General features: G+C 36.8%; 1 protein-coding gene across 11 annotated transcripts in view; it reads right to left on the bottom strand.

Moving 5' to 3' along the window:
* POT1 (protection of telomeres 1) overlaps positions 1-26,897 on the bottom strand; it is a 120,461-nt gene that overhangs the window by 7,097 nt on the left and 86,467 nt on the right. For all 11 annotated transcript variants that reach the window (XM_062204576.1, XM_062204527.1, XM_062204634.1 and 8 more), the window contains 4 exons: positions 19,553-19,609; positions 15,991-16,147; positions 6,635-6,840; positions 2,888-3,023 (listed from right to left, as the gene is read on the bottom strand). In XM_062204576.1, the coding sequence (XP_062060560.1) occupies positions 2,888-3,023; positions 6,635-6,840; positions 15,991-16,147; positions 19,553-19,609 (556 nt within the window). The remainder of the gene's footprint in view (positions 1-2,887; positions 3,024-6,634; positions 6,841-15,990; positions 16,148-19,552; positions 19,610-26,897) is intronic.

Below are 26,897 nucleotides of genomic sequence, written 5' to 3'. Positions count from 1 at the left end.
GAAACAAGTTTAAGGGACAACACTAGCCCTTCTAATGTAAAATGTTCTTTGTACATTCCATTTTATAATACAACCAGATCATAACACTAAAAAAAAAAAGCTGGTCATGATCCACTGAACTGTATTATGACCAAAGAAAGAAAATATTTAACGGCTTTATCTAACAATTTCTGTAAATGAAAAAAGATATCTCTTACTAGGAAATAAATTCAGAAATTATATATACATTAAATTCTATGAATTAACTTTGAAAACAATACTGTGTTAAAACAAGCATCAAAAGGATAGCTAAATTATAAAACAACCTATAAATTGGGCCATCACTGTGGCGTGGCAGGTAAATCCGCTTCCTGCAGTGCTGGCATCCCATGTGGGTACCGGCTGGAGTCCCCACTGCTTCACTTCCCATCCAGCTCCCTGCTAATGCTCCTGGGAGAGCAGTGGAGGATGACCCAAGGGCTTTTGGCCCCTGTTCCCATGTGGGAAACCTGCAAGAAGCTCCTGGCTTTGGATCAGCCCAGCTCCAATTTGGGGAGTGAACCAGCAGATGGAAGATCTAACTGCCTTTGAAATATATAAATTTTTAAAAATATTTACATAAGAAATGCCAAAAATGCCATACTGCTTAAGGGTCATACATATATTAAAAGCATAAACATGCAGATGAGGACAGATTACAAGTTTGGAAAAGTAGTTAACTCTGAGAAGAGCACAGACTGGTATGGAGATGTGCTGCTTCTCTGTAAAATTTTAATTTCATAAAGCCTAAGTGTGGAAAGCAATATGATGCACTACATTAAACTGCCACATGTTAAGCTGGCATTCCATTTGAGCACCGGTTTGAGTTCTGGCTGTTTTGCCTCTGATCCAGGTCCCGGCTAATGTGCCAGAGAAAGTCGTGGAAGGTGCCCAAGTTCTTGAGTCCTTGACACTCACTTGAGAAACCTAGGATGGAGTTCCAGGCTCCTGGCTGTGGCCATTTAGGGAGTTTTACTAGTAGATGGAATAGCTCTCCCCCCCCCCCCCACCCCTTTTTCAAATAATAGGCCTTAAAAAAAAAAAAAGTGACAGATATATAAACTGTCGAGGTTATGTCTGACATTTTTCTGTAAGTTTGAAATTATTTCATAATGAAAAAGAAAAAAGATATGTTGAATTTTGCTGTGACAGCCAAGTGATGGAAATTTCAAGAATGTTCTAAACTTGAGAGTGTGAACAGAATCTCTAGTATCTTAGAGAACTTTTTTAGACTTCTAGTAAGTGAGAAATTATACTCCAAAGTTTAGAACTAATATTTGCTCTCCTGGTTTAGACTGAACAAGGCAAGAGAGTGAGGAGAATGAGAAAAGGCAAGTAAGTGAGGAGCATGAATACGAGACAAGGCCCATAAAAAAATGAGTAACTTATTAAACAATTTGAAGGATTTTTGTTTTTTTATTAATTGGTAGATGAATCTCAATGACATTGACTCTATAATTACATCTCACTGGACTCATAATCTTAAAGACACTAGGCACATCAGAGTACACACGGACATAGCCTGGGGATTTAACACAATGACACACTAGTTCCACCGTTTGTTGCGTACGGAATAGAACCCAGAGTAATATCTACCAATGACTCTGGTGGTCACAATCAAGGAGATATGATTGCAGTGTGTAATTTTTCAACTAAAATCAAGAGTTTTACATTATACCTATCACTAACAGTTGCTACAAACTTAAAAGTTGGAAAGTGAGACATGGATAGACAAGCCGTATCCTACCATAATCCAAGGTTTCTCAAAGCAGAGTATTTCCATGGAGACTGTTACATAAAGCAAGAGATTTTATCTTCACTCTCTCCTTCTAAATCTAGAAATGTGGTTGTAGCTTCCAGTGCATCCTTTTATCTTCCAATTTTCAGTGGCAGCAACTTTATAATGTAGTGGCTCAGAAATTCTAGAATTCAGTCACTAGGTTTGCATTTCTGAATTTCTTTCTGCAATTTGTACCTATATCCTTGTTAAAGAAAGTGAGTACTGGCCTCTGGCTGAAGAACAGAAAGCTGGTAGTCTCCCACTTAGCACATTCTGTGCACACAATATTTATATGCTTACCAATATACATTTACACTAGAAAAATCTAGTATAGATGCTTCTTGACTTAGAATGGGGTTAGGTCCCAATAAATCTGTTTAAGTAGAAAATGCTGTAAAGTGAAAATGCATGTAATATACCTAACCTATTGAATATCGTAAGTAATGGTACTCCATGTAGGATTAATTTTTTATCATCATTGTTGTGTGGTTGATTGGGAGCAGTGGCTCACTGCTGCTGCACATCACAGAAGAGATCATGCCACAACTTTTAGCCCAGAAAAAGATTTGAGGTGAAGTTTTTACTGAATGTCTGTTGTTTCTCTCACATTATTGTAAAGTCAAAAAAAAAATTCATGTCGAGTCATTGCTAAGTTGGGGCCGGCACTGTGGCGTAGCAGGTAAAGCCGCCACCAGCAGTGCCGGCATCCTACGTGGGCGCCGGTTCCGAGTCCCAGCTGTTCCTCTTCTGAAACAGCTTTCTGCTATGGTCTGGGAAAGCAGAAGATGGCCCAAGTCCTTGGGCCCCTGCACCCACATAAAAGACCCAGAAGAAGCTCCTGGCTTTGGATTGGCACAGCTCCGGACGTTGCAGCCAATTGGAGAGTGAACCAGCAGATGGAAGATCTCCCACTCTCTCTCTCTTCCTCTCTGTGTAACTCTTTCAAATAAATAATTTTTTTTTAAAAAAAGTTGTGGACTACATTCATAACTGTGGATACCCAATAAGTAACATCAAACATATAATCACTAGCATAAAAAATTAAAAATAAAAATTACTCTTAAGCAATTTTTAATTAAGCAGACATACCCATAGTGGAGTATCTTTCCTTGTATCAGGAATGGTGCTGAAAGGTCTAGGAGTTCTAGATCTTCCTGGCCAGATTTCACCGGAATTACACTATGAAACTTATTTGCGAGTTTATAGATTTCAGAGAGTGTACCTCCTGTTATAACAGAATAAAGATGCCTGTTAAGTAGCAAAAATATAATGTACATGGCACAGAGTACCTGAAAAAAGGTTAAAGTGACTAAAGAGCAAAGCAAAACAAAAACAATGGAAATAATAGAGATTCAATATACTTATTGTGAAAAAATTTATAAAACTAGGATTCTACATACTATTTAAAGAAATCACTGCATAAGATTCTGAGACTTAAGTAAAGTACAAAGCTTGAGAAATTCCAGCTACCTTCTTAAATTTAGATTGTTCTTTGCATTAGAAACTGTGGTTTAAATAACAAAAAAACTGAATGCCAAAGTATCATAGGTTTTTTGCTATATACTATTAGTGGCTAAGTAAACTTAGCTTTGAGTGTGAAATCTTTTAAATGTTCAGGTCAATATTGAATTTAAACATATAAGAACAGTTCATGTAATATCAATTTATTATATAATATTTATTCATTTTTCTGGGAAAACCAATACATATCCCTTGTCCCTATGTTAGGGTAAAGCATTAAAGTTATTAAGATGGCTACGACAAAAATAGTATGCCCAATGGTGTACCATTATTAGACGGTAGCATTATCACTGAAACTCACACCTACTGGTACTTCTTCCATTGTACTTTGCACTTAGATTTAATAATGCTTCTTCTCTCTAGGGAAAGACTATAATTAAAAAATACCTCTGTGTACACCCTAAAATTCAGGCAGAATGTACAATGTTAACATTCAGTTCAAAAGAAAAGCCCTTCTGCCCAGAACTTCCAAAAAATTTACATTTCCATAAAAACATTAAGAACGTTAGCAGAAAGTGTCAAACTCGTTATTTTCCAGAGTTCTGAAAAAAAATATTTAGAGGCTTAGTAGAGTTTAATGAAGATCCAGAGAAAGGGCTGAATCTTGGTAAAAACAGTGAGCTTCGTAGCATTCTTCATTTGCTGTGTTACCATCTTCTTTTCCCTTGCTCTGTGAGCTTGGAGCCACTGTTCTGCTATATCATACTGTAGTTAGACCTTGAGCCCTGATTATGCTATCTCAAAAACTCGAAACAATATTCTGTAAGCATGCAATTTAAAAGCTTCACAGCCACCAAAGCTACAGCTTATCTTCTGGAGACTGATATCAAACTCTGCTAACCAGACCCCTGCCCAATACTCAAAACTGCAATGGGTAATTATTAAAAGAGTCCTTTCTGTACATGTTTTACCCAAAGAACATCATTCCAAAATACCTAGTGAGCTTCCAGTCCAGCCATCTGCACTTGTTTTCCCAACACTGGCTCTAGCACATTAGCTACATTATCTTGGTCAAGTTACTTAAACTTTAGTATATCAGTTTCCTCAGGGAATAATGTTGCTATTTTATAAGGTCTCTATAAAAGTTAAATAAATGAAGTTTTTAAACATTTTTGTAGAAATATTAACCCATTTGACAGTGACAGAGATAAGAGTTCCCACCTACTGCTTCACCCCTCAAATGCCAGCAACAGGCAGGGCTGGACCAGTTTGAAGTCTAGAGTTGGGTACTCTATCCAGGTCTCCTTTGTGCAGAGCAAGGACTCAACTTCTTGAGCCATCATGTGCTGCCTCCAGAGTATGTGTTAGCATAAAGCTGGAACTGAGAACGGAGCTGGGACTAAAACCTGGCCTTGATATGGGATGTAGGTGTCCCAACCAATGTATTAACTGCTGGGCAAAATGCGTATTCCTAAGTTAATATTTTTAAAGCCCTTGTGGCTGTCTGTGACTATTATTATTCTTTCTGATCCTCTCAAGTGTAAAGTCCATGAAAGGAAACACTTTGTCTTGTTTGCTGCAATACCACTCAGGCCTAAATCAATGCACAGGACACAAGCAGGCACTGAGCAAACATGTGCCAAATGATAGAGCACAAAGATATTTGTGAATTGCAGGATTAGGTTTACATCTAAAGATGTTCTGACAACAATTTATTTGTAATAACTAGAAAGACTGAGCACCAATTACACAGGTAGAAGGACACAGTTTTGAGTTCTTCCCATATTTAGTCTTTAATGCTGGGCTGTTTTCCATCTTCTCCAGATACTACATCTCACTCATCCAAGTGGCCAAGTGTGATGGTAATTTTACATATTGACTTGACTGGACCATATGGTATCTACATATTTAGTTAAACATTTCTCTCTGAGGATGTTTTTTGTGTGGGGTTAACATTTTAATTGCTAGGCTGAGTACCCTCCCTAATGTGAGTGGGCCTCATTCAATGAAATGAAGATCTGAACCATGAAGTGTGAGCCTAATTGGGGCACGCACTCTCTGGACTTTGAGCCCACCAGCCTTCAGATCAGAATGACACCACTAGTCTCATGCTCTCTAGTCTGCCCATCAGCTTGTCCATAATCATGTGCTGTACTTTACGGTTATAAGTGCTTTATATATCTGTATGTGCATTTAAATGTTAGTAGTAGAAATGCTAGTATATGTTGGGAAATGTTGAGGAAAAGGACATCACAGATCCTGCTAAAGCATATGCCCACTAGGATAACTTCATTAGAAATTAAAACAGTAACATATGTTCTGATGGTTAAATGAATACATAGAATAGAAAAAACCAACTGCCACTTACAGTAGTTTCTGGTATATTTTAACAGTGTACACTGAAAAAGGGTTCTGTTCATGAAAATGATAATCAGCAATATTAGTACAGTAAAGGCTAATTTTATTTACTGAATGAAACTAAGTATTTAATACAAATTTAAGATGTTTTCCTTTTAATTTTAGAAAGATATGAAGCAAGAAAAGCCCCAAGGGAAAGAATAAAATACTAAATTTGAAATGCAAAAAAAGATGTATGGTACATGGGCTGAGTATTACTTATGTGAAATGTTTGGGGCCAGAAGTGATTGATTTTTTTGATTCTGGAATATCTGCATATACATAAAGAGGTATCTTGAGGCTGGGAAGCAAGGCAAGCCTAACATGAGACTTATTTACAGACCTTATACATACAGTATTTGTAATGCATCTGTGTTTTGACTGTGACCCATCATATCAGGCCAGGTGTAAATTTTCCACATGTGGTGTCATGTAGGTATTCAAGAAGTTTTGAGATTTGGAGCATTAAGTATTAGATTAAGTATCAGATTAAGTATCTAATACTTAATATGTACAGGTTGAGAATCCCTGTACATATTCAGTATTAGATAAAAATGGAAAAGAAAAAGCATGACACAATTTTATTTTCTCAAAACTTACAAATTATCTTTACTTGTTTCAACGGTCCTTTCCTTTATTTAGTATCTACGGATGCCCTTCACCTATTTTTGTGAAACAGTGACATCAAGAGGCCAAGACGATAGCCATTGTACACAGCAGTCAGCCTCTTAGGTATTCAACTACCAACTCAGGGATGATTTCGTGAAGGAAGTGAGAGAAATGAATATAAACACTTTAATACATAATCTCAAAAGGCAATTTGATAAATTTAGGTGTGTATATATGTTTTGATCCAGCTGACATATAATATACTCTATTTTATAAAATTTAATTTTATGTATTAGGTTACTTACAAACTAACAATTATTTTAATACATGCAAAAGTAGTATTCTAACATGATAACTTAAATATCTTACCTTCTATCAAAATTAGACACTCATTTGAAAGTGGAAGAATACCATTATATTTCACAAAATGAACAGCTACTTTTCGTCCTCCTTGTTCTTCTGTGGTCCAAATTTTTGAATCATATAATAATGTATTATGTAGTTTGGTATCTGGGGCTTTAGTTGCACTTTCTTTCAAAATTATATCCAAATTGCCTTCCTGTGGAACTTCCTGCCTAAAATCCATAGAAAACAATTTTGGTATAAGCTGGAAAATTCCAATTTAACAAGTTATACAATTAACAAATATTTTTATATGCATAGCAGTAAACTACTGAAAATGTGGAAATTCACTTGATTGAATAAATTACATATTTATAAGGTAATAAAACATTCCTATAGATTTATTTGCTTCTTTATTCTAAAACTTTTATTCTTTATACTATATAAAGACTTTTAGGTACTGAGAAATTCTCATTAAAGAAAATTTACTTACTTTTAAATTATATAATTATATTTAATTTATATTATATTTAAATTATATAATTATTATTTAATTATAGTTATGAAGCAGGAAAGAAATGTTTCCAACTAGGTTTTCTGTATTACATCATTAGAAATTTCAGCCAGCGAATTTAAGAATTTTTGGTCAACAGTAGGCAATGCAAGGTAGGTGGAGTTAGATACTTCACACTCACACACCAAACATCTTCACAAGAGCTGAGAGATCTAGTAGACCATGGTTTCTGGTTTTAATGTAGTAAGAAGAAAAGATGTATTGAAAAAGGAAGAAAGGAAGCAGATACCAGTTGCCACTCCCCCAGCAATGTTAAGCCATACAGAATGGAGACAGAAGCCTGCTGCTTGGGAGAGGAAGACAGAATCAAGTCCAGGCCTTATACTGGAAACTCAGTATCAAGGCCTGCCATGGTGAAACCCAGTGATCCAGGTCAGTGTTCTAGAGAGCACCTCTGAACACAGCCAGGTGGCAGACAATGGAGCAAGACTCCAGAAGCAAGGAGTCTTCTGGAGTAAGACAGCAAAGTGAATACAGGATATTGCCTTGGAACCCAGTGCCAGCCTGCTGTGGTGAGACCCAGCACCAGATAGAACCCATAAACTTCTATCTCTGGGTCACTGCTCCTGGACAAAGCCTCTACACCTCCCTTGGCAGACAGTCTTGTGTTTTGGCCTGAATTACTCTGTCAAGTGTGGGTGGGACTGGCAGGGACAACCAAGAGTGTTCAGCACCCTGTATGTGTGAGAATGAAGAGTGAACTTTATGTTCAGACTGGGTGGCAAAAGACTGCCTCTACCACCCATCTCTCAACTTCATGTACAAAGGAAAGTGTGAGAATTCAGCTGCAGGGAATAAGGCAGGAAGGTGAGCACAGGCCACTGTCTTGGAGCTCAGAGATGGTCCTAGTGGTGAGACTCATTAACAAAAAGACCCCAAAGACCCCTATTGTCAGGCCAGTGTAAGCCGTTGGAGCTTGCAGGCCTGCCTTAGCATCTGGCAGACACTATTCCTTTGGTGTGATGGACTTGTGGTTGGCCTGCAGCAATGCTAGTCACATTTAAAATTGGCATGCACCCCAAGATTATGCAGGTCCTTCTGCTGGGAGACACAGGGAGCCCTAGCTTAGAAGCAGCCTGAGTAGATAAGGACTGCTTCTACCACCTCTCCACCAATCTCATGCAGAGAGGAGTAAGACTCCTGTCCTTGGAGTGTGCAGTAGAGCAGGAAAGTGAGCAAAAAATTTTGTTTTGGAACATAGTGCTAGGCTGGGTGTTAGAAACTAATGCTGGGCAGATCATAATAATCTTAGTTCCCAGGTTTGTGCCTACAGAGCCTCTGGACCCATCTTGGTGCACGGAAGAGATCCATGGCCCCAGTAGATCAGATTTATACCCTGGCTGGCATCACCGGTGGTGGTCTCAGTCCACAGCTCCACCTCAGCAGGAGGCAGCCCATGGCAGCACGCATCTTGTGCTGTACTGCCTTCAGTGGCTAAGGGCTTTTGAGTGCGATGTAGCATGGCAGCACTGAAACACCACTTCTTCCCCTAAAACTAGACAGCAAGCATGGAAAGATTAATTGTTCACTTGAGGGGAGAAAAGAGGTTGGAATCAAGTCATTGAAAGGAGTGTGGGCTGTGTGCACCCCAAGGAAATGCAGAGCTGGACAGGGTCTGACAGTGCTTGACCATAGGACCGTTACTGTGGACAAGGCCCTGAGGCCTAACCTAGACTACCGTTTGCAGACACTTCTCCAGTTCTTTCAAGAAAACATCAACTGCAGATTTGGAAGGAACCTGGGTATGGGGAGACCTCTAGTGCTAAAAAAGCAAAAACACACCAATAGAGGACTTGTGCAAAACCCAGAATTAAGGTGCCATCTAGTGGTGATATACTAGAAGTATCCACAGACACAAAATACGCCACCTGTGTCAGTTTCCTTGGTAAAACAGGTGTAAGGAAAGCCATTTGAGAGGCATAGTTAAAAGATAAAAGCCATTGGGGGCAGTGCTGTGTCGAAGCGGGTTAAAGCCCTGGCCTGAAGAGCCAGCATCACACATGGGCACCGGTTCTACTCCCAGCTGCTCCTCTCTGATCCAGCGCTCTGCTGTAGCCTGGGAAAGCAGTAGCAGATGGCCCAAGTACTTGGGCCCCTGCACCAACTTGGGAGACCCGGTGGAGGCTCTAGGCTTCAGATCAGCGCAGCTCTGGCCATTGTGGCCATCTGGGGAGTGAACCAGCAGATGGAAGACCTCTCTCTGTAACTCTTTTAATAAGTAAATTAAAAAAAAACTTTCAATAAAATCTTTTTTTTTTTTTAAAGATAAAGGCATCAGGAAAAAAACCAAGTAACTCCACAAATGTCTAAAAATAAATGCAGAAATTAAACAAGAATAAGGAAGACATCATGACACCCCAAAAGGAACACAACAACATCTCATTATTAGAATATGAAGATGAAGAGATTAATAAAAAGCCAGAAACAGAGAATTCAAGAGATTAACCATAGGATTACTCAAAAGCACTCAGAAGCAAATCCAGGAACTAAAGAAAACTTCACATGACATGAATGAAAATATTTCCTATGAAATTGAAATTTTAAAGAGAAATCAAAATGAAATATTAAAAATCAAGAATTCAATTGATCAAATAAAAAATGTGGTGGAAAGCCTTAACAGACTTGGTGAGACAGAAGTAAGACTATCCAAGTAAGAAGACAAATCTTTGGAAATCTTTCAGTCAGACACCCCTAGTCCCTACTACCACCAATAAAAAAGAGAAATTAGAACTCTTAAAAACAGTGCTGGATATTTGTGGGATACTACCAATGACCCAACATGTGGGTCTTAGGAATTCCTGAAGGTGTGGAAAGAGATAATGGATTAGAAGGCCTATTTAGTGAAATAATTACAGAACACTTCCCCAGTTTGGAGAAAGAAAGGGAAATCCAAGTACAGGGAGCACACAGAACTCCTAATAGACATGGCCAGAAAAGATCTTCACCACAGCACATTGTAGTAAAACTTTCCACAGTAAAGCATAAAAGATTCTAAAATGCACACAAGAAAATGCCAGATTACGTTCAGAGGAACTCCAATCAGAATCAGAGCTACAGGTTAGGAAATAACGGAGAGATACAGTCCAACTCTTAAGAGGAAAAAAAATCAACCCAGAATATTGTACCCTGCAAAATTCTCATTTATGAAAGAAGGTGAAATAAATACCTCCCACAACAAACAGAATATAAAGGAATTTGTCACCACCAATCCAGCCTTACAAAAGATGCTTTAAGATAGCCATTATTAACACTTTATTAACATTTAACATAGCCATTATTCTGAAAGAATGTGAAGGCAAAAAAATCTCCCAGTAAAATTCAAAAGAAATTCAAACTAAGCAACTGGAATATTTATGGAAAAATGGCAGGTCCAAGTTGAATGTAAATAGCCTCAACTCTCCAGTCAAAAGATACAGACTGGACAAATGGATTAAAAAACAAGACTGATCTATTTGCTGCCTACAAGAAACACATCTCACCAAAAAAGATACACAGAAAGTGAAAAGATGGAAAAATATTCCATGTTGATGGAAAGCAACAAATGGCAGGTATAGCCATCCTAACATCACACAAAATAGACTAACACAAAAACTGTTAAAAATGACTAAGAAGGGTACTATGTAATGATTAAGGGATCAATTCAACAGGAAGATGTAACTAGTATAAATGTATATGCACTCAAACACAGTATACCTGGCTATTTAAAAGAAATGTTAATAGACCTAAAGGGACACATAAACTCCAATACAATGGTAATGGAGGAATGTCAGCACCCTACATTCAACAATGGAAAGATCAACTAGACAGAAAATCAACAAAGAAACAGCAGAGCTAATCGAAACTATGGACCAAATGGACCTAACTGATACAGAATTTTTTACCCCACAGTTGCAGAATACACATGCTTTTCACCAGTGCATGGAACTTTATCTAGGACACATGACATGCTAGGCCCAGCAAATTCAAAACAACAGAAATCATACCATGCATCTTCTCTGACCACAGTGGAATGAAGCTGGAAATCAACAACTCAAGAATCTCTAGAATAAATGAAAACAAAATGAGACTGAATAATGTGTTCCTGAATGGACAACGGGTCACAGAAGAAATCGAGAAACAAATTTCTGAAAACAAATGAAGATGATACTAAATTATATCAAAACTTATGATATATAGCAAAAGCAGTGTTAAGAGGAAAGTTTATAGCACTTAGAGCCCATCAAGAAAGTGGAAAGGTACCAAATAAATGAGTTATCAATGCATCTCAAGGATCTAGAAAAAATACAGCAAACCAAACCCAAAACTAGTAGGGGAGGACATCACAAAAATAAAAAGAATCCTCAGGAATTACTACAAAGAGCTGTATGCAAAAAACTGGGACACCTAGAAGAAATGGATAGATTCCAGGACACATAAAACCTACCTAAATTGAGTCATGAAGGCATAGGAAACCTAAAAATGCCAATAACCAAAATGGAGACTGAATCAGTTAAAGACCTTCCCAATAAAATGCAGCCCAGGAACAGATGGCCTCACTGCTGAATTCTACCAGACATTTAACGAATGAATTCCAATTATTATCAAGCTATTTAAAACAATTAAAAGGGAGGGAATCCTCCCAAAATCCTTTTGTGAAGCTAGCATCACCTTAATTCCTAAGCCAGAAAAAGATACAACAGAAAGAAGACTATAGGCCAAAATCACTGATGAACACAGATGTAAAAATTATCAACAAAATATTAGCTAATTGAGTCCAACTTCAATAGTCCTGTACTACAAGAAATATAAAGGAAGTTTTTCCAACTGAAAGAATGAGACACTAATGAAAAAGAAGAAAATACCAGAAGGTAGCTCACTGGTAAGAGCAGCTACAGAAATTCATAATGCTGTAATGTTCCAGTCACAGTCATAACCACTCATATTTTAGTATGACCACTAAATAAAAATGATTTAAAATAACAACTATTAACATATCAAGATAGGCAATGCAGATATATACAATGGAATATCAGAATTTTAAAATATAAGGAATGGAGTATATGTATAGAATTTTTATTAGTATTTTTAAAATTCCTTGTTTCCATTCCTATCTTTAATGAGCAATGCCAAGGTGCTACCATTTAAAATAGCCTGTAATAATAAAAATGTTTTTCCATAAGCCTCACAGTAAATACAGAACAAAACTCTATAGTAGAATAACAAACGTAATAAGGACTAAAAACACATTACTGGAGAAAATCACTGAACCACAAAGGAGGGCTATGAGAGAGGGAGAAAGAAAGAAAGGAACTAACAAACTAGAAAACAAGTCAAGACCCAACTAGATCCTTCTTACAAGAAACTAACTTCACTTCTAAAAACAATTATGGGCTGAAATTAAAGGTATGGAAAAAGGTATTAAGGCAATTGGACTTGAAGAAAAAAATAGAGTAGCCATACTTATAACAGGTAAAATAGACTTTAAGTCAAAAAATAGTAAATATATATGCACCCAATATCAGAGTACCCAAATACATAGAGCAATATTAATAGACTTAAGGAGAGAGAGATTTCAATACAACAGGGGGATGTAACAGTCTACTTTGAGAAATGGACAGACCATCAAGACAGAAAATCAACAAATAGCAGATAAACTGCACCTTATACCAACTGGACTTAGCAGACATCCCTAGAATAGTCCATGCAAACTGCAGAATATATACATTCTTAACAGTACATGGAAACTATTTGACTAGATCAAATAGTAGGCCATAAAAACATGTCTCAACAAATTTAAAACATGCAAAAACACATCAAGTATCTTTTCTGACCACAATGCAAAAAAAGAAAATAAATAAAACCTTAGTACTCAATAAGAAAAAATTAGGAAACTATGCAAATATATAGAAATTAACTTATTCTTGAATAATTAAAAAACTTCTTGAAATGAATTAAAATAGAAACACAACATACAAAAACCCATGGGATACAGGCAAAGCATACTAAGAAATTTATAGCAACCAACACATCTAAAAACACAACAGATATAAAATAAACAGCATAGAACCCTATACCTCAAGGAATGAGAAAAACAAACTCAAAATTTGTAAAATGAATGATAATAAACATTGGAGAAGAAACAATGAAAAAGAATCTAAAACAAAGCAAAAAATCCAGGAAATGAAAAGCTGGTTCTTAGAAAAGAAACAAAATTGACAAACTCTTAGCTAAACAAAGAGAAAAGACCCAAATTAGAGACAAAAAGAAAGACATTACAAACTTACTCCATAGAAATACATAAGATCACTAGAAACTATTATGAATAATTATATACCAATAATTTTACAAAGCAGAAGATGAATGACTAGACAAGCACATCTTACCATAATAGAATCATGAAGAGAGCACCTGAAAAGACCAATAACTGACTTATAATGAGAGTGACTCAGCAATAAAGTCCCCTATCAAAGAAAAGTTCAGTAGCAGATGGCTTCACCATTCAATTTAGCAAACATTTAAATTCTTCCAAAATACAGAAGAGAATATTCATTCTAGCCCATTCTATGCAGTCAGCATTAGTTTAAAACTAAAACCAGAGGGCCAGTGATGTGGCATAGCCAGTAAAGCTGCCTCCTGCAGTGCCAGCATCCCATATGGGCAGAGACTCAAGTCCCGGCTGCTCCATTTCTGATTCAGCTCTCTGCCATGGCCTGGGAAAGCAGCAGCAGAGCAGTAGAAATGGCCCAAGTCCTTGGGCCCCTACACCTGGGAGACCTAGAAGAAGCTCCTGGCTTTGGATTGGCCCAGCTCTGGCTGTTGCAGCCATTTTGGAGAGTGAACCAGCAGATGGAAGACCTCTCTCTCTGTTACTCCACCTTCCAAATAAATTTAAAAAAAAAATCTTTAAAAAAAACTAAAACCATATAAGAATATAATACTCACATAGACAACTCCTTTATGAACACAGATGAAAAAATCTTCAATCAAATCAAATAGCCTATTAAAAATACTATTCATCATGATAAGGTGGGATTCATCACAGGGAGGTAAGGATGTTTGAACATATGCAAATTAGTAAATGTGATATGCCAAACTAAACTTAAATTATGCAATCAGTTCAACAGATGTAAAAAATGGCATTTGATAAAATTCAATAAACTTTCATGGTAAAAACACTAAATACTGAAGCTCTTCAAAAAATTAAATTACTATATGACCCAGAAAGACCTTTACTCTGTATATATCCAATAGAAATAAAATCAGTCTTTTGAAGAGACATTGTATTCCATGTTTATTGCAATACTATTCACAACAGTGAAAAAATAGAAGCCTAAGTGTCAGAGTAGATAAAGAAAATTTGGTGGCTATACACAATGGAATACTATTCAGTTATAAAAAAGGATGAAACTCTGTCAATTGCAACAACATAGATGGAACTACACTCCTTATGTTAAGTGAAACAGGCCAGACATATAAAGAAAAGTACTTCATAATCTCACTTACAGAATCTAAAAAAGTTAATCTCTTAGTAGGTGTGAATAGAATGGTGGTTACATGAAGCTTAGCAGGGTTCAGAGAACGGAGGGATGGGAAAAGGTTGATTAACAGGTTTTAATTTATTAATCCAGAAGAAAGCAGCTCTGGCATTCTCTTGCATGGTATAGGGATAACAGTAATGATAGTATAGTGTATTTTTTTACAAAAAGAAATGATTTTGAGTGCTTTCACCATACAGAAATCGTATGTGTAGGATCTACGTTTAATGATTTGAACACCACACAATGTATATACATGTATCAAAATATCACATGGTACTGCATAAATGTGAAATTGTTATGCATCAGTTAAAATTTTCTAATTAAAAGAATTTCAGTTAATATAAATAAGAAGCTATTTATTTATAATGCACGATAGAGGGAGAGACAGAAAAATTTATTCCATCTGTTAATCGGTTGGTTCACTTTCCAGATGTCCTCAAAAGCTGGGACTCAGGAAGGCCAACGTCACAAAATAGGAAACTTATTCGCTTGTTAGGGGCAGGGTCCCAAGTACCTGAGTCATCTGTTGCTTACAAGGGTGTGCATCAGCAGGAAACTGGATCAGAAGTGGAGGTGGGACTTGATTCTGGCACTCTGATACCTGATGCAGGCATCTTAGGGAAGTTTAACCTGCTGGGCCGTAAGGCACGTCCTCAGAAAGTTAGATTTTTGACCAATGTGAAAGTCTCTTCAAATATATTCCTGATTTATTATTTACTTTTTAGATTTATTTATTCATTTGAAAGTCAGAGTTACACATAGAGAAAAGGCGAGAGAGAGGTCTTCCATCCAGCAGTTCACCCCCTAACTGGCCACAACGGCTGGAACTGTGCTGATCTGGAGCCAGGAACTTCCTCCAGGCCTTTCCACAGAGGTGCAGGGGCCCAAAGACTTGGGCCATCCTCTACTGCATTTCCAGGCCAGAGCAGAGCTAGATGAGAAGTGCAGCAGCAGGGACACGAACTGGTGCCCAAATAGGATGCCAGCACGGCAGGCGGTGGCTTTATCTGCCACTCCACAGTGCTGGCCCCAACCTAATTTATTATTTATCATTACTTCTGATTAAAAAGCTGAATTTCAAACCTAGAAATGATATATATTTTTATTAATTAAGAACAAATCAGTGGAATTTACTAATAATTTAGTATTTTTCCTTGAAAACTACCATTCTTTCAAAATATAATACATAAAAAAAATCACAATTTGCGCCTTCTCAGGAGTGAAAATTGTTTAGATGATATATGTACAATAATATACAGGAAAACTTCTGTTTTATTATTGAAAATACTTACAGTGAATGACATTTAGGACAATGAAGTTTAACAGACTGATAGAGACTTTTGGGCTTATAAGATCTCAATTTTGCTCGGATGCGATATTGTTTAGGAGTTTTTTGTTTCAAAATGGCACACAGTGGTGTTTTCTCCAAATATTGATGATCTGTAAGTACTGCAAATAATTTTTATGTTAAATCAGAATAATCTACATGAATGTATATATGACTTACCCCGTACCCAAAAATATAGTATAAAATCTAATTAAACTGTATTAGCTGTTAACTCCATGAAACCAAACATACTTTTAATATTTGATATACATCCAAGCCCACAAGCATAGTACCAGGCACATAGCAGATACTCAATAAACGTAATGAATAAATGTTGGATAACTAGGACAAGAAAGATTTGAATTGTGTAGTCTGTGCAAAACATTTTTTATGGGGGACTATTGGAGATTTCTTGATTAATTTAGGGAAAAGAGCAAAGTTCATTTAATCAATAAAATTATGCTATTTAAGAAATATTAAAATATTTGCTAAAGACTGATCTCTTAGATATCTACTGGCTAATAGGTTAAATTCTAATTGAAATGCAGTACATTTGCTAAATATTTGTCAGCTCCTCTTTATGATATTTCAAATTACAGAATTAACATTTGTAAGAAGGAATCTGACTGTTGGAGTTGGAAGGGACAGTAGGAGTAATATAATTGTCCTGGCAGTGAAAGTAGGAGTTTTAACAGAGGAAAGAGAAAGAAGAGAGAAAGTAGTAGAGGAAACAATAAGAAAGAGGAATTAGTCACACTAATAAAAAAGTCAGATAAAAGCATTCAGTACAATTAATAATTGTCTGGGAAGCAGGTAAAATGAATGTCCTCAAGTAAAGGTAGAAAGAAGGCTTGAGATGGTAGTGATCAATTTATAATTGGGTAAATAAAAATTTTTGGTGAACTTCAGCTTAAGGTAATAACCCTAACTCTGCTCACCAGATATTCTAGCTTAACACTTTCCTGTGTTTTAGAAAATGAAAAGGGATACATAAACACTATAAACCTCAAATGGCTATGACAATTTCTTTCTGTACCTCACTTTAATCCAACTAAGTCATCAATGAATAAATTTTCCTTCAAGGAAGTTTACAATGGGCCATTTTTGTTTAAAAACAAAATGCTACTGACAGACCTGATCAATTGAGCATTTGCTTCAAACTCATTTTAAGGTACAGCTTTTAAATTTTCATCTAAAAAACACTTTCAAATTGAAGGAAAAAACTGAAGAATAAGTAAAGACTTATGGTAAGCTTTTCACCATGACTTGCCAGGAGCCAGGTGCTTCTTCCTGGTCTCCCATGTGGGTACAGGAGCCCAAGCACTTGGGCCATCCTCCACTGCCCTCCCGGGCCACAGCAGAGAGCTGGACTGGATCAGGAGCAACCGGGACTAGAACCCGGTGCCCATATGGGATGCCAGCGCCACAGGAGGAGGATTAACCAAGTGAGCCACAGCGCCGGCCCCCTACATACAACTTTCAACACCAGAAAATTTAACACTGATTTCACTATCATCAAATCAAGTTATTATTAAAATTTGTTCAATGGTCAACAAAATGTTCTTTTTAACACTTTAGTTTTGGAACCAAGATACAATCCTGATCATGGATTACAGTTATTTTTCACACTTCTTTGGACTTCCTAAATGTGGAATGGTTCCTCAGATTTTTGTAGTCTTTCATGACACTGATATCCTTCAGAAATACAGACCATTTATTTTGTTGGAGAAACATGAAAATGGCTGAGTTTGGCTTTTCCTCAGGCTCATATTTAGATTATGAATTTCTGGCATAAACATTACATAAGTGATACTGTGTATGTCTTAGTATATCACAACCAAGGTTTATGATGTTAATGTTTCTATTACCAGGGAGGTAACTTTGTGCAGTTGGTGAAGGCAGTGTCCAACAGCTTTCTGTACTACACGCTTATGGTTTACCTCCTCTGCAATTAAAATGAAGGTACTTGGGCCGGCGCCGCGGCTCACTAGGCTAATCCTCCGCCTTGCGGCGCCGGCACACCGGGTTCTAGTCCTGGTCGGGGCACCGATCCTGTCCCGGTTGCCCCTCTTCCAGGCCAGCTCTCTGCTGTGGCCAGGGAGTGCAGTGGAGGATGGCCCAAGTACTTGGGTCCTGCACCCCATGGGAGACCAGGATAAGCACCTGGCTCCTGCCATCGGATCAGCGCTGTGCGCCGGCCGCAGCGCGCCTACCGCGGCGGCCATTGGAGGGTGAACCAATGGCAAAAGGAAGACCTTTCTCTCTGTCTCTCTCTCACTGTCCACTCTGCCTGTCAAAAATTAAAAAAAAAAAAAAAATGAAGGTACTTGGGAAAATGTCAATATTTTATTCTTCAAACATTTAGGATTCCAACAATTTAGGATCCATTGATTTACATCTAAATCAATAATTACCATGATGGTTGTAAAAAGGTCTTTTAATTTTCTTCTAATTTTATTGTTTCTTTAAATTAATTGCCACTCTTAAAAAGTTTTCCATCCAATCCCTCTTATTTATATATAAGTTTATTATCAACATGGACTCATGCATCATTTTATTCGGTGAGTTCTAATTCACAACTAATATTATTCTGCAGTTCAAATTACTCCAGATTTGAAATGTAATGTTATATGTCATCTGACAGGATCCATCGTTAACTCAGAACCTTTTGACTTTCTGGTACTACAAGATGTTTCAGACCTATCTGGTAAGTCCTCTTTCCTGGCTCTGAAATCTGCCATTTCTCTAAGGAGTGTTGATTTATTTATAAACCAAGACTGGTATACTAAGTATGTTTATTACTGCTGGAATGCAATTATCTCTAAGCCCTTTCATGGCTCCCAGGAGGGAATACACACATAGAATACACACACATACTAAATATTCAAATATGCATGTACATATGTATGAATCTGTATATGTGAATACATACACACTACAGTAACACATGCTTTTTATCCATCTTTTCCCTTCCAAATTTGTTATCTTTGTCCAATATGAGAAACTAATTTTTACAGTAGCATATTATTTATTAAACTTAATATTAAAACTACATTTCTAAAAAATTTTTTTTCATCTTAGCTATAAAACAAAAGGAAGATATCTAACAGATATACTATTACTACTATCATTAAAATTCTGGGGTATATTTAAGAAGTTCTTTTATGGGAACACTTAAATGCATAATGTGAACTGATTAAAATTAACACTATAGAGTATATTTTATATCCTTAAACTAAAAATAAGTCCTATTATACTGTTAAATATTATAATGATATATTCACAAACCTTAGAGGTATATAAATATAAAATATTTATAATATTTAAAATATGTATTGAATATAAAGACATATCTATATGGGTTCCATTTTATGCCAATATAGGGTAAGTTAACCAGACATTTTCACCCTCATGGGTATCTGCTCTCACTATTAGGAAAGAATGGGTTATGTGGTGAGCATAAGGACAGACTTTACTATGCTTATTACTATACTGTATGCCATCTCCAAAATAATACATGTTCTTACTTGTAGCAGACAGCTGTTGACATCTTTCTACCTCATACAGTGATACTGATCCAGAACCTACAGAAAGGAGAAGAAAAAATAATTATTTTGTAAGTCCATTAAAAATTCTATGTGGCATTGAGAATTCCAATATTGTTGAGTGAAACTGAAGAAAATATAAATAAATACTGAGATGTGATATTCAACATTTGGAAACCTCAACATTGTCAATATATCAATTCTCCGCAAATTAATCTGTAGATTGAATGTCATCTAAAGTCAAAATACAGAGGTTTTATTATGGAACTGAGATGCAGCTTCTATCACTAAAGTGTTAATGCAAATAATCTAGAATAGTGAAAAGAATCTTGAAATTTAAGAACACTGGAGGACATACACTGCATGACTTTAAGATGTACTACAAAGTTAAAGTAAACAAGACAATATAGTACTGGAATAAGGTCTGACAAATTAATGAAATAAAAAGGCAACAAGTCAATTAAGACATAAAGCAAAATTACTTTCAAGAAATTACACTAACAATTGGAGTTTAGGAAAAAAATAGGACACACTTCACATTGTCCTAATAAGAATTAAGGCAGGGGCTGGTGTTCCATATGGCTGCCAGTTCAAGTCTTGGCTGCTCCATATCCAAACCAGCTCCCTGCTAATGCATTGAGAAAGCACAGAGGATGATCCAAGTGCTTCTGCCTCTGCACTGATGACTTCTCATCAGAAACTCTACAGACTAGAAGTCAATGGCAAGATATAGTTCAAATCTTAAGAGAAAAAAAAAGTCAACCCAGAAACTGTACCCTGCAAAGCTATCATTTATAAATGAAGGTGAAATAAAGACCTTCCAGAACAAACAGAAATTAAGAGAATGTGTCACCACTAATCCAGCCTTACAAAAGATGCTTAGGGATGTGTTATACATAGAAACACAGAAAGCCATCATCACAAAAGAATGCAAAGACAGAAATCCTACCCCACCACAGTAAAAGAACAAAAGAAATTCAAAGCAAAAGATAGGAACATTTGTAGAAAAATGGCAGGACCAAGTGGTTAATTGTCAATAGTTACCCTGAATGTAAATGGCCTCAAATTTCCAGTTAAAAAGATATAGACTGGCTGAATGGATTTAAAAAAAAAAAAAAGATCCATCTATTTGCTGCCTACAAGAAACACACACCACACCAACAAAGACACATGTAGACTGAAAGTGAAAGGACAGAAACAGATACTCCATGCTAACGGGGGTGGGGGGGGGTGGGGGGGGTGTGGGGGCAGATGTAGCCATCCTAATATAAAACAAAATAGACTTTAACACAAAAACAGTTAAAAGAGACAAGGAAGTACACATATAATGATTAAGGGATCAATACAACAGAAAGATGTTACAATAATAAATGTATATGCACCCAACTACAGGGTGCCTGGGTAATTAAAAGAACTATTAATAAAGGGAGACAGAATCCAGTACAATAGTAATGGGGATTTAACACCCCACTGTCATGACTGGATAGATCAACAAGACAGAAAAACAACAATGAAACAAAGCTAATTGACACTATGAACCAAATGGACCTAACTGATATCTACAGAACTATTCATCTCGCAGTGGCAGAATACACATTCTTCTCAGCAGTGCACAGAACTTTCTCTAAGATAGACAATATAGTAGAACATAAAACAAGCCTCAGCAAATTAAAAAAAAATCAACCATACCACGTACTTTCTCTGATCACGAGGATTAAAGCTCAAAACCATATGGACTCAAGAACATATGCAAATACATGGAGCTCAAGAGCTCAAGAACATATGCAAATACATGGAGACTCAAAGAGCTCAAGAACATATGCAAATACATGGAGAATTGAACAATATGCTCCTAAAATGAGGAGTGGGTCATAAAAGAAATCAAAAATATTCTGGAAACAAATGAAGATGACAACACAACATATCAAAACTTATGTGTATGGCAAAAGCAATATTAAGAGGGAAGTTTATAGCAATTAGTGCCTACATCAAAAATTTTGGAAAATTTTTATGGAAAATTTTTGGAAAACAACAATAAACCAAATGTAAAATTAGGAGAAAAGAATTAAAATTAAAGTAATAAAATTGAAACAAAAAAATACAAAAGATCAGTGAAATGAATTGCTGGTTTTTTGAAAAAATAAACAAAACAGACACACCATTAGGCCAATTGACCCAAAAAAAAAAAAAAAGGGCTAACACCCAAATCACCAAATCAGAGATTAAAAAGAATCATCAGGAAGTACTGAGTACTTCAAAAAACTGTATGCCAACAAATCAGGAAAACTTGAAGAAACTGACAGATTCCTGGACACATACAACGTACCTAAACTGCATCATGCAGACAGAACACTTACATAAATCAATAACCAAGACAAAGATACAATCAGTAAGAAAGACCCTTCTAACAAATAAAAGCCCAGGTCCTGACAGCTTCACTGCTGAATTCTACCAGACATTTAAGGAAGAACTAATCCCAATCCTTCTAAAATTATGCAAAACAATCAAAAAAGAAGGAATCCTTCTGAACTCCTTCTTTGAAGCCTGCATCACCTTAATACCTAAGCCAGAACAAGATGAAGACAACTATAGACCAAAATCCCTGATGAACATAGATGCAAAAATCATCAACAAAATACTATAGCCAATCAAATCCAACACATCAGAAACATCGTTCACCCAGACTAAGTGGGATTTATCCCTGGTATGCAGGGATGGATCAACATCTGAAAATCAATAAATGGAGTAAACCTCATTAACAAATTGAAGACCAAAAACCACGTCATTATCTCAATATATGCAGAGAAAGCTTTTGAAAAAATTCAACATCCTTTTATGATGAAAAGCTTAAGCAAACATTATAAAAGAACATCCTTCAACATAATCATAGCAATTTATAACAAACCCACAACCAGTATCCTATTGAATGGGGAAAAATTGGAGGCATTATCATTATGCTATGGAAACACAAGGATGCCCATTCTCAGCATTGCTATATAATGTCCTTGAAGTTTTAGCCAGAGCCACCAGGCAAGAAAAAAATCAAACAGACATAAATACGGAAGGAAGACATCAAACTATCCCTATTTGCTGATGACATGATTCTATATACAGGAAACCCAAAAGACTCTATGGACTAGTGAAACTCATAAAAGAGTTTGATAAAGTAGCAGGATATAAAATCAACACACAAAAATCAACAGCCTGTGTATACCCAGACAATGCCATAGCTGAGTAAGATCTTCTAAGATCAATCCCATTCACAATAGCTATAAAAAATGTAAATACCTTAGCATAAATTTAACCAAAGATATCAAAAATCCCTATGATGAAATTTATAAAATATTAAAGAAATAGAAAAAGATATGAAAAAGTGGAAAAATCTTCCATGTTCATGGATTGCAAGAATCAACACCTTCAAAATGTCGATACTACCAAAAGCAATTTATAGATTCAATGCAATCCCAATCAAAATACTAACAACATTCTTCTCAGATATAGAAAAAGTGATGCTAAAATTAATATGGAAACACAAGAGATGCTGAATAGCTAGTGCAATCTTAAACAATAAAAACAAAGCTGGAGGCATCACAATACCAGACCTGAAGACATACTACAGGGAAGTTATAATCGAAACAGCCTGGTACTAGCACAAAAATAGACATGCAGACCAATGGAACAGAATAAAAACCCCAGAAATCAATCCACACATCTACAACCAACTTATCTTTGACAAAAGAGCAAAAATCAAGACAGTCTTTTCAACAAATGGTGATGGGAAAACTGGATCTCCGCAAGCAGAAGCATGAAACAAGACCCCACTTGACACCTTATACAAATATCCAACTCAAAATGGATCAGAGACCTAAATCCATGACCCAGTATCATCAAATTATTAGCAAACTATGAAACTGACAAAGGATTAACTTTCAGAATGTATACAGAGTTCTAGAGACTAAACAACCACAAAACAAATAACCTAGTCAAGAAATGGCCAAAGGACCCAAACAGACATTTTTCAAGAGAGGGAATTCAAATGGCTAATAGACACAGGAAAAAATGTTAAGGAGTTCTACCAATCAGGGAAATGCAAATTAAAATCACAATGAGGTTTCACCTTACCCCCATTAGAATTCTAGGCCCTCATACAGAAATCAACAAACAACAAATGCTAGTGAGGATGTGGAGAGGTACCTTAATCCACTCTTGGTGGGAATGTAAACTGGTTCAACCACTGTGGAAGATGATATGGAGGCATCTCAGAAAGCTTAATATAGACCTACCATATGACCAGCCATCCACTCCTGGGAATTTATCAAAGGAAATGAAATCAGCATATGAAATAGAGATCTGTACCCTCATGTTCATCTCAGCTCAATTTACAATAGCTAAGATATGGGATCAACCCGGATGTCCAACAAGTGAGGACTAGATAAATAAATTATGGTATATATACACTATGGAATACTACATAGCGGTAAAATATTGAAAACCTTTCATTTACAAGAAAATGGATGCAACTGGAAGCCATTATATTTAGCGAAATAAGCTAGTCACAAAAAGACAAATACCATATGGTTTCTCTGATCTGTGGTAAACAATAGAGTACCCAACATCTAATCTGTAGGAACAAAACTGACACTTTAAGATGCACTGATTTTAAAAAGCCTTTGCCTTTACTGCAAAGGAATAATTTTTTTAAGTTTGTTTGCTTGGCTTTTTTTTTTTTCTTTCTTCTTCATATTTATCAGTGAACTCTCTACTTGGTGTAGGGTTAATTTTATGAGCATAAATATCTGAAAAATTGAATGCTGTAAAAAATAAGAATGGTATTGCTGGCACTGTGGCTCACTAGGCTAATCCTCTGCCTGCAGCGCCGGCACCCCGGGTTCTAGTTCCGGTTGGGGCACCAGATTCTGTCCCGGTTGCTCCTCTTCCAGTCCAGCTCTCTGCTATGGCCTGGGAGTGCAGTGGAGGATGGCCCAAAGTCCTTGGGCCCTGCACCTGCATGGGATACCAGGAGGAAGCACCTGGCTCCTGGCTTCAGATCAGCGTGGTGCGCCAGCCGCAGTGGTCATTGGGGGGTGAATCAACGGAAAAGGAAGACCTTTCTCTGTCTCTCTCTCTATCTGCTTTGCCTGTCAAAAAAAAAAAAAAAAAAAAAAAAAGAATGGTAAAGGAAGAGGGAAGAGAAACGAGGGCAGAGTAAGGGTGGCAGGGAGGTATGGGGGAAAGAATCTTCATGTTCCCAAATCTGTATATATTAAATGTGAGGTTGTATTCCTTAAACAAAATAATTTAAAAAGTCAGCAGCATTACAAAATGCCTTCTAAAATGAAGAATTTAAGACTTTTTTGACAGGCAGAGTTAGACAGTGAGAGAGAGAGACAGAGAGAAAGGTCTTCCTTTTTCTGTGGGTTCACCCCCCAAGTGGCCGCTAAGGCCGCACACTGCGGCCGGCGCGCTGAGCCGATCTGGAGCCAGGAGCCAGGTGCTTCCTCCTGGTCTCCCATGTGGGTGCTGGGCCCAAGGACCTGGGCCTTAAAAAGTATCCATATTTTTGGCCCAAGTCCTTGGACCCTGCACCCACATGGGAGACCAGGAGAAGCACCTGGCTCCTGGCTTTGGATCAGCGCGGTGCGCCGGCCTCAGCGGCTATTGGGGGTGAAGCAACGGTAAAGGAAGACCTTTCTCTCTGTCTCTCTCACTGTCCACTCTGCCTTTCAAAAAAAAAATTAAAAAAAAATTAAAAAAAAATGTATCCATATTTTGCTGGGGGTGGTGTTGTGGCATAGTGCGTATCAAATATGGGCACCGGTTTGAGTCTCAGCTGCTCCACTACTGATCCAGCCTCCTGTTAATAGCCTGGGAAAGCAGCTGAGGTTGGTCCAAGTGCTTGGGCATCTGCACCCACATGGAAGACAAGGAAGAAGTTCCTAGCTCTTTGGAGCAGCCCAGATCTGGCTATTGTGTTAATCTGGGGAGTGAATCAGAAGATCATAGATTCTCTCTTTCTCTAACTCAGCCTTTCAAATAAATAAATAAATCTTTTTTAAAAAAAGTAGTATATTTTGCATCTACTTTAGCTTACATTCTGTTATTGATAACAGCATATTATAATTTATTTTATGTGCCATCATACACAAACACATGCATTACTAGTCCTTGTTCCTTTATATCATTAATCAATGCCTAAGAATATAATCAAGAGAACTGGAAAGGATGTCTGAAGTTGACACGGTATAATTTCACTCAATTTGTTTTATCAATATCATTCCAACAAGAGGTAGAAACAATGAAGATACCATTAAAACAAAGTCAACTAAGAAATTAAAATGCAATGAAACAACCAACAGTTCCAAGATGGTGGAGTAGGGAGGGAACTAACTGGTAGAGCCACGGAGAAGATAGTTTTAAAATGGAGATAATGTAATCTCAGGAAAGAGGGAAAAAAAGGCAGAGGAAAGCATCAAAATTAGAGGAACACGACGGACCTACGTGGGCGCCCATGGCTCGGGACTCCAACAGCTAAGAGCTACTTACCAGCACTGGAAGGTGATTCCCAGCTGCTCTGCTGCAGATCCATTTCCTGCTAATGCGCTGGGAAAGCAGTGGAAGATGGCTCAAGTTCTTAAGCCCCTGCCACACATGTGGAACACCTAGATGAAGCTCCTGGCTCTGGCCTGCTCCAGCACTTGTCATGACAGCTATTTGGTAAGTGAACCAGCAGATAGGAATTCTCTCTCTGCCTCTCCCTGTAACTCTGCCTTTCAAATAAATCAATCAAAAAAGTTATATTCTGATATATTAAGGAAAACAACTATTATAGTAAAATTCCATTTTGGTAAAAATTAAAAATGGGAAAAAACCAACCTGTCTTTTTAGGTAGGTATGTATATTTGTATACATGTGAAGGTATTGAAGGAGCAACAATAAACTGTTAATTCTACTTCAGGAAACATAGCATAAAGGCATGGGAAAAGTTATAAACTTTGATATTATGACATATCACTTTGCAATTTAAAAGTAATAAAAGGATCATTTTTAAAAGGAGAAAGACTTCAAAAAGTGTAATTACAAATTACATTATGTTTAAATAACTGTCAACTAAATTGACCTTCTAATGGTAGTTCTACTAATCATACATCAGACTAAAATGCCACCATTATGGCAATAGGAAACAGAGGGAAGGAGGAAATAAATTTAAAATATATATGAAAAACCAATTAGCCTACATTTGAATCATACTTGCTTTGCCATCAGTTAACAGCTAAGTACCTGTGAACAATTACAGGATGATTATCACTTAAAGTTTCAGTTTCCTTTC

The sequence above is a fragment of the Lepus europaeus genome, chromosome 1 (genome assembly GCF_033115175.1).
Source record: "Lepus europaeus isolate LE1 chromosome 1, mLepTim1.pri, whole genome shotgun sequence".
Taxonomy (NCBI): domain Eukaryota; kingdom Metazoa; phylum Chordata; class Mammalia; order Lagomorpha; family Leporidae; genus Lepus; species Lepus europaeus.
Note: the sequence above shows the minus strand (reverse complement) of the source record. Positions and strands in the feature narration are given on the sequence as shown.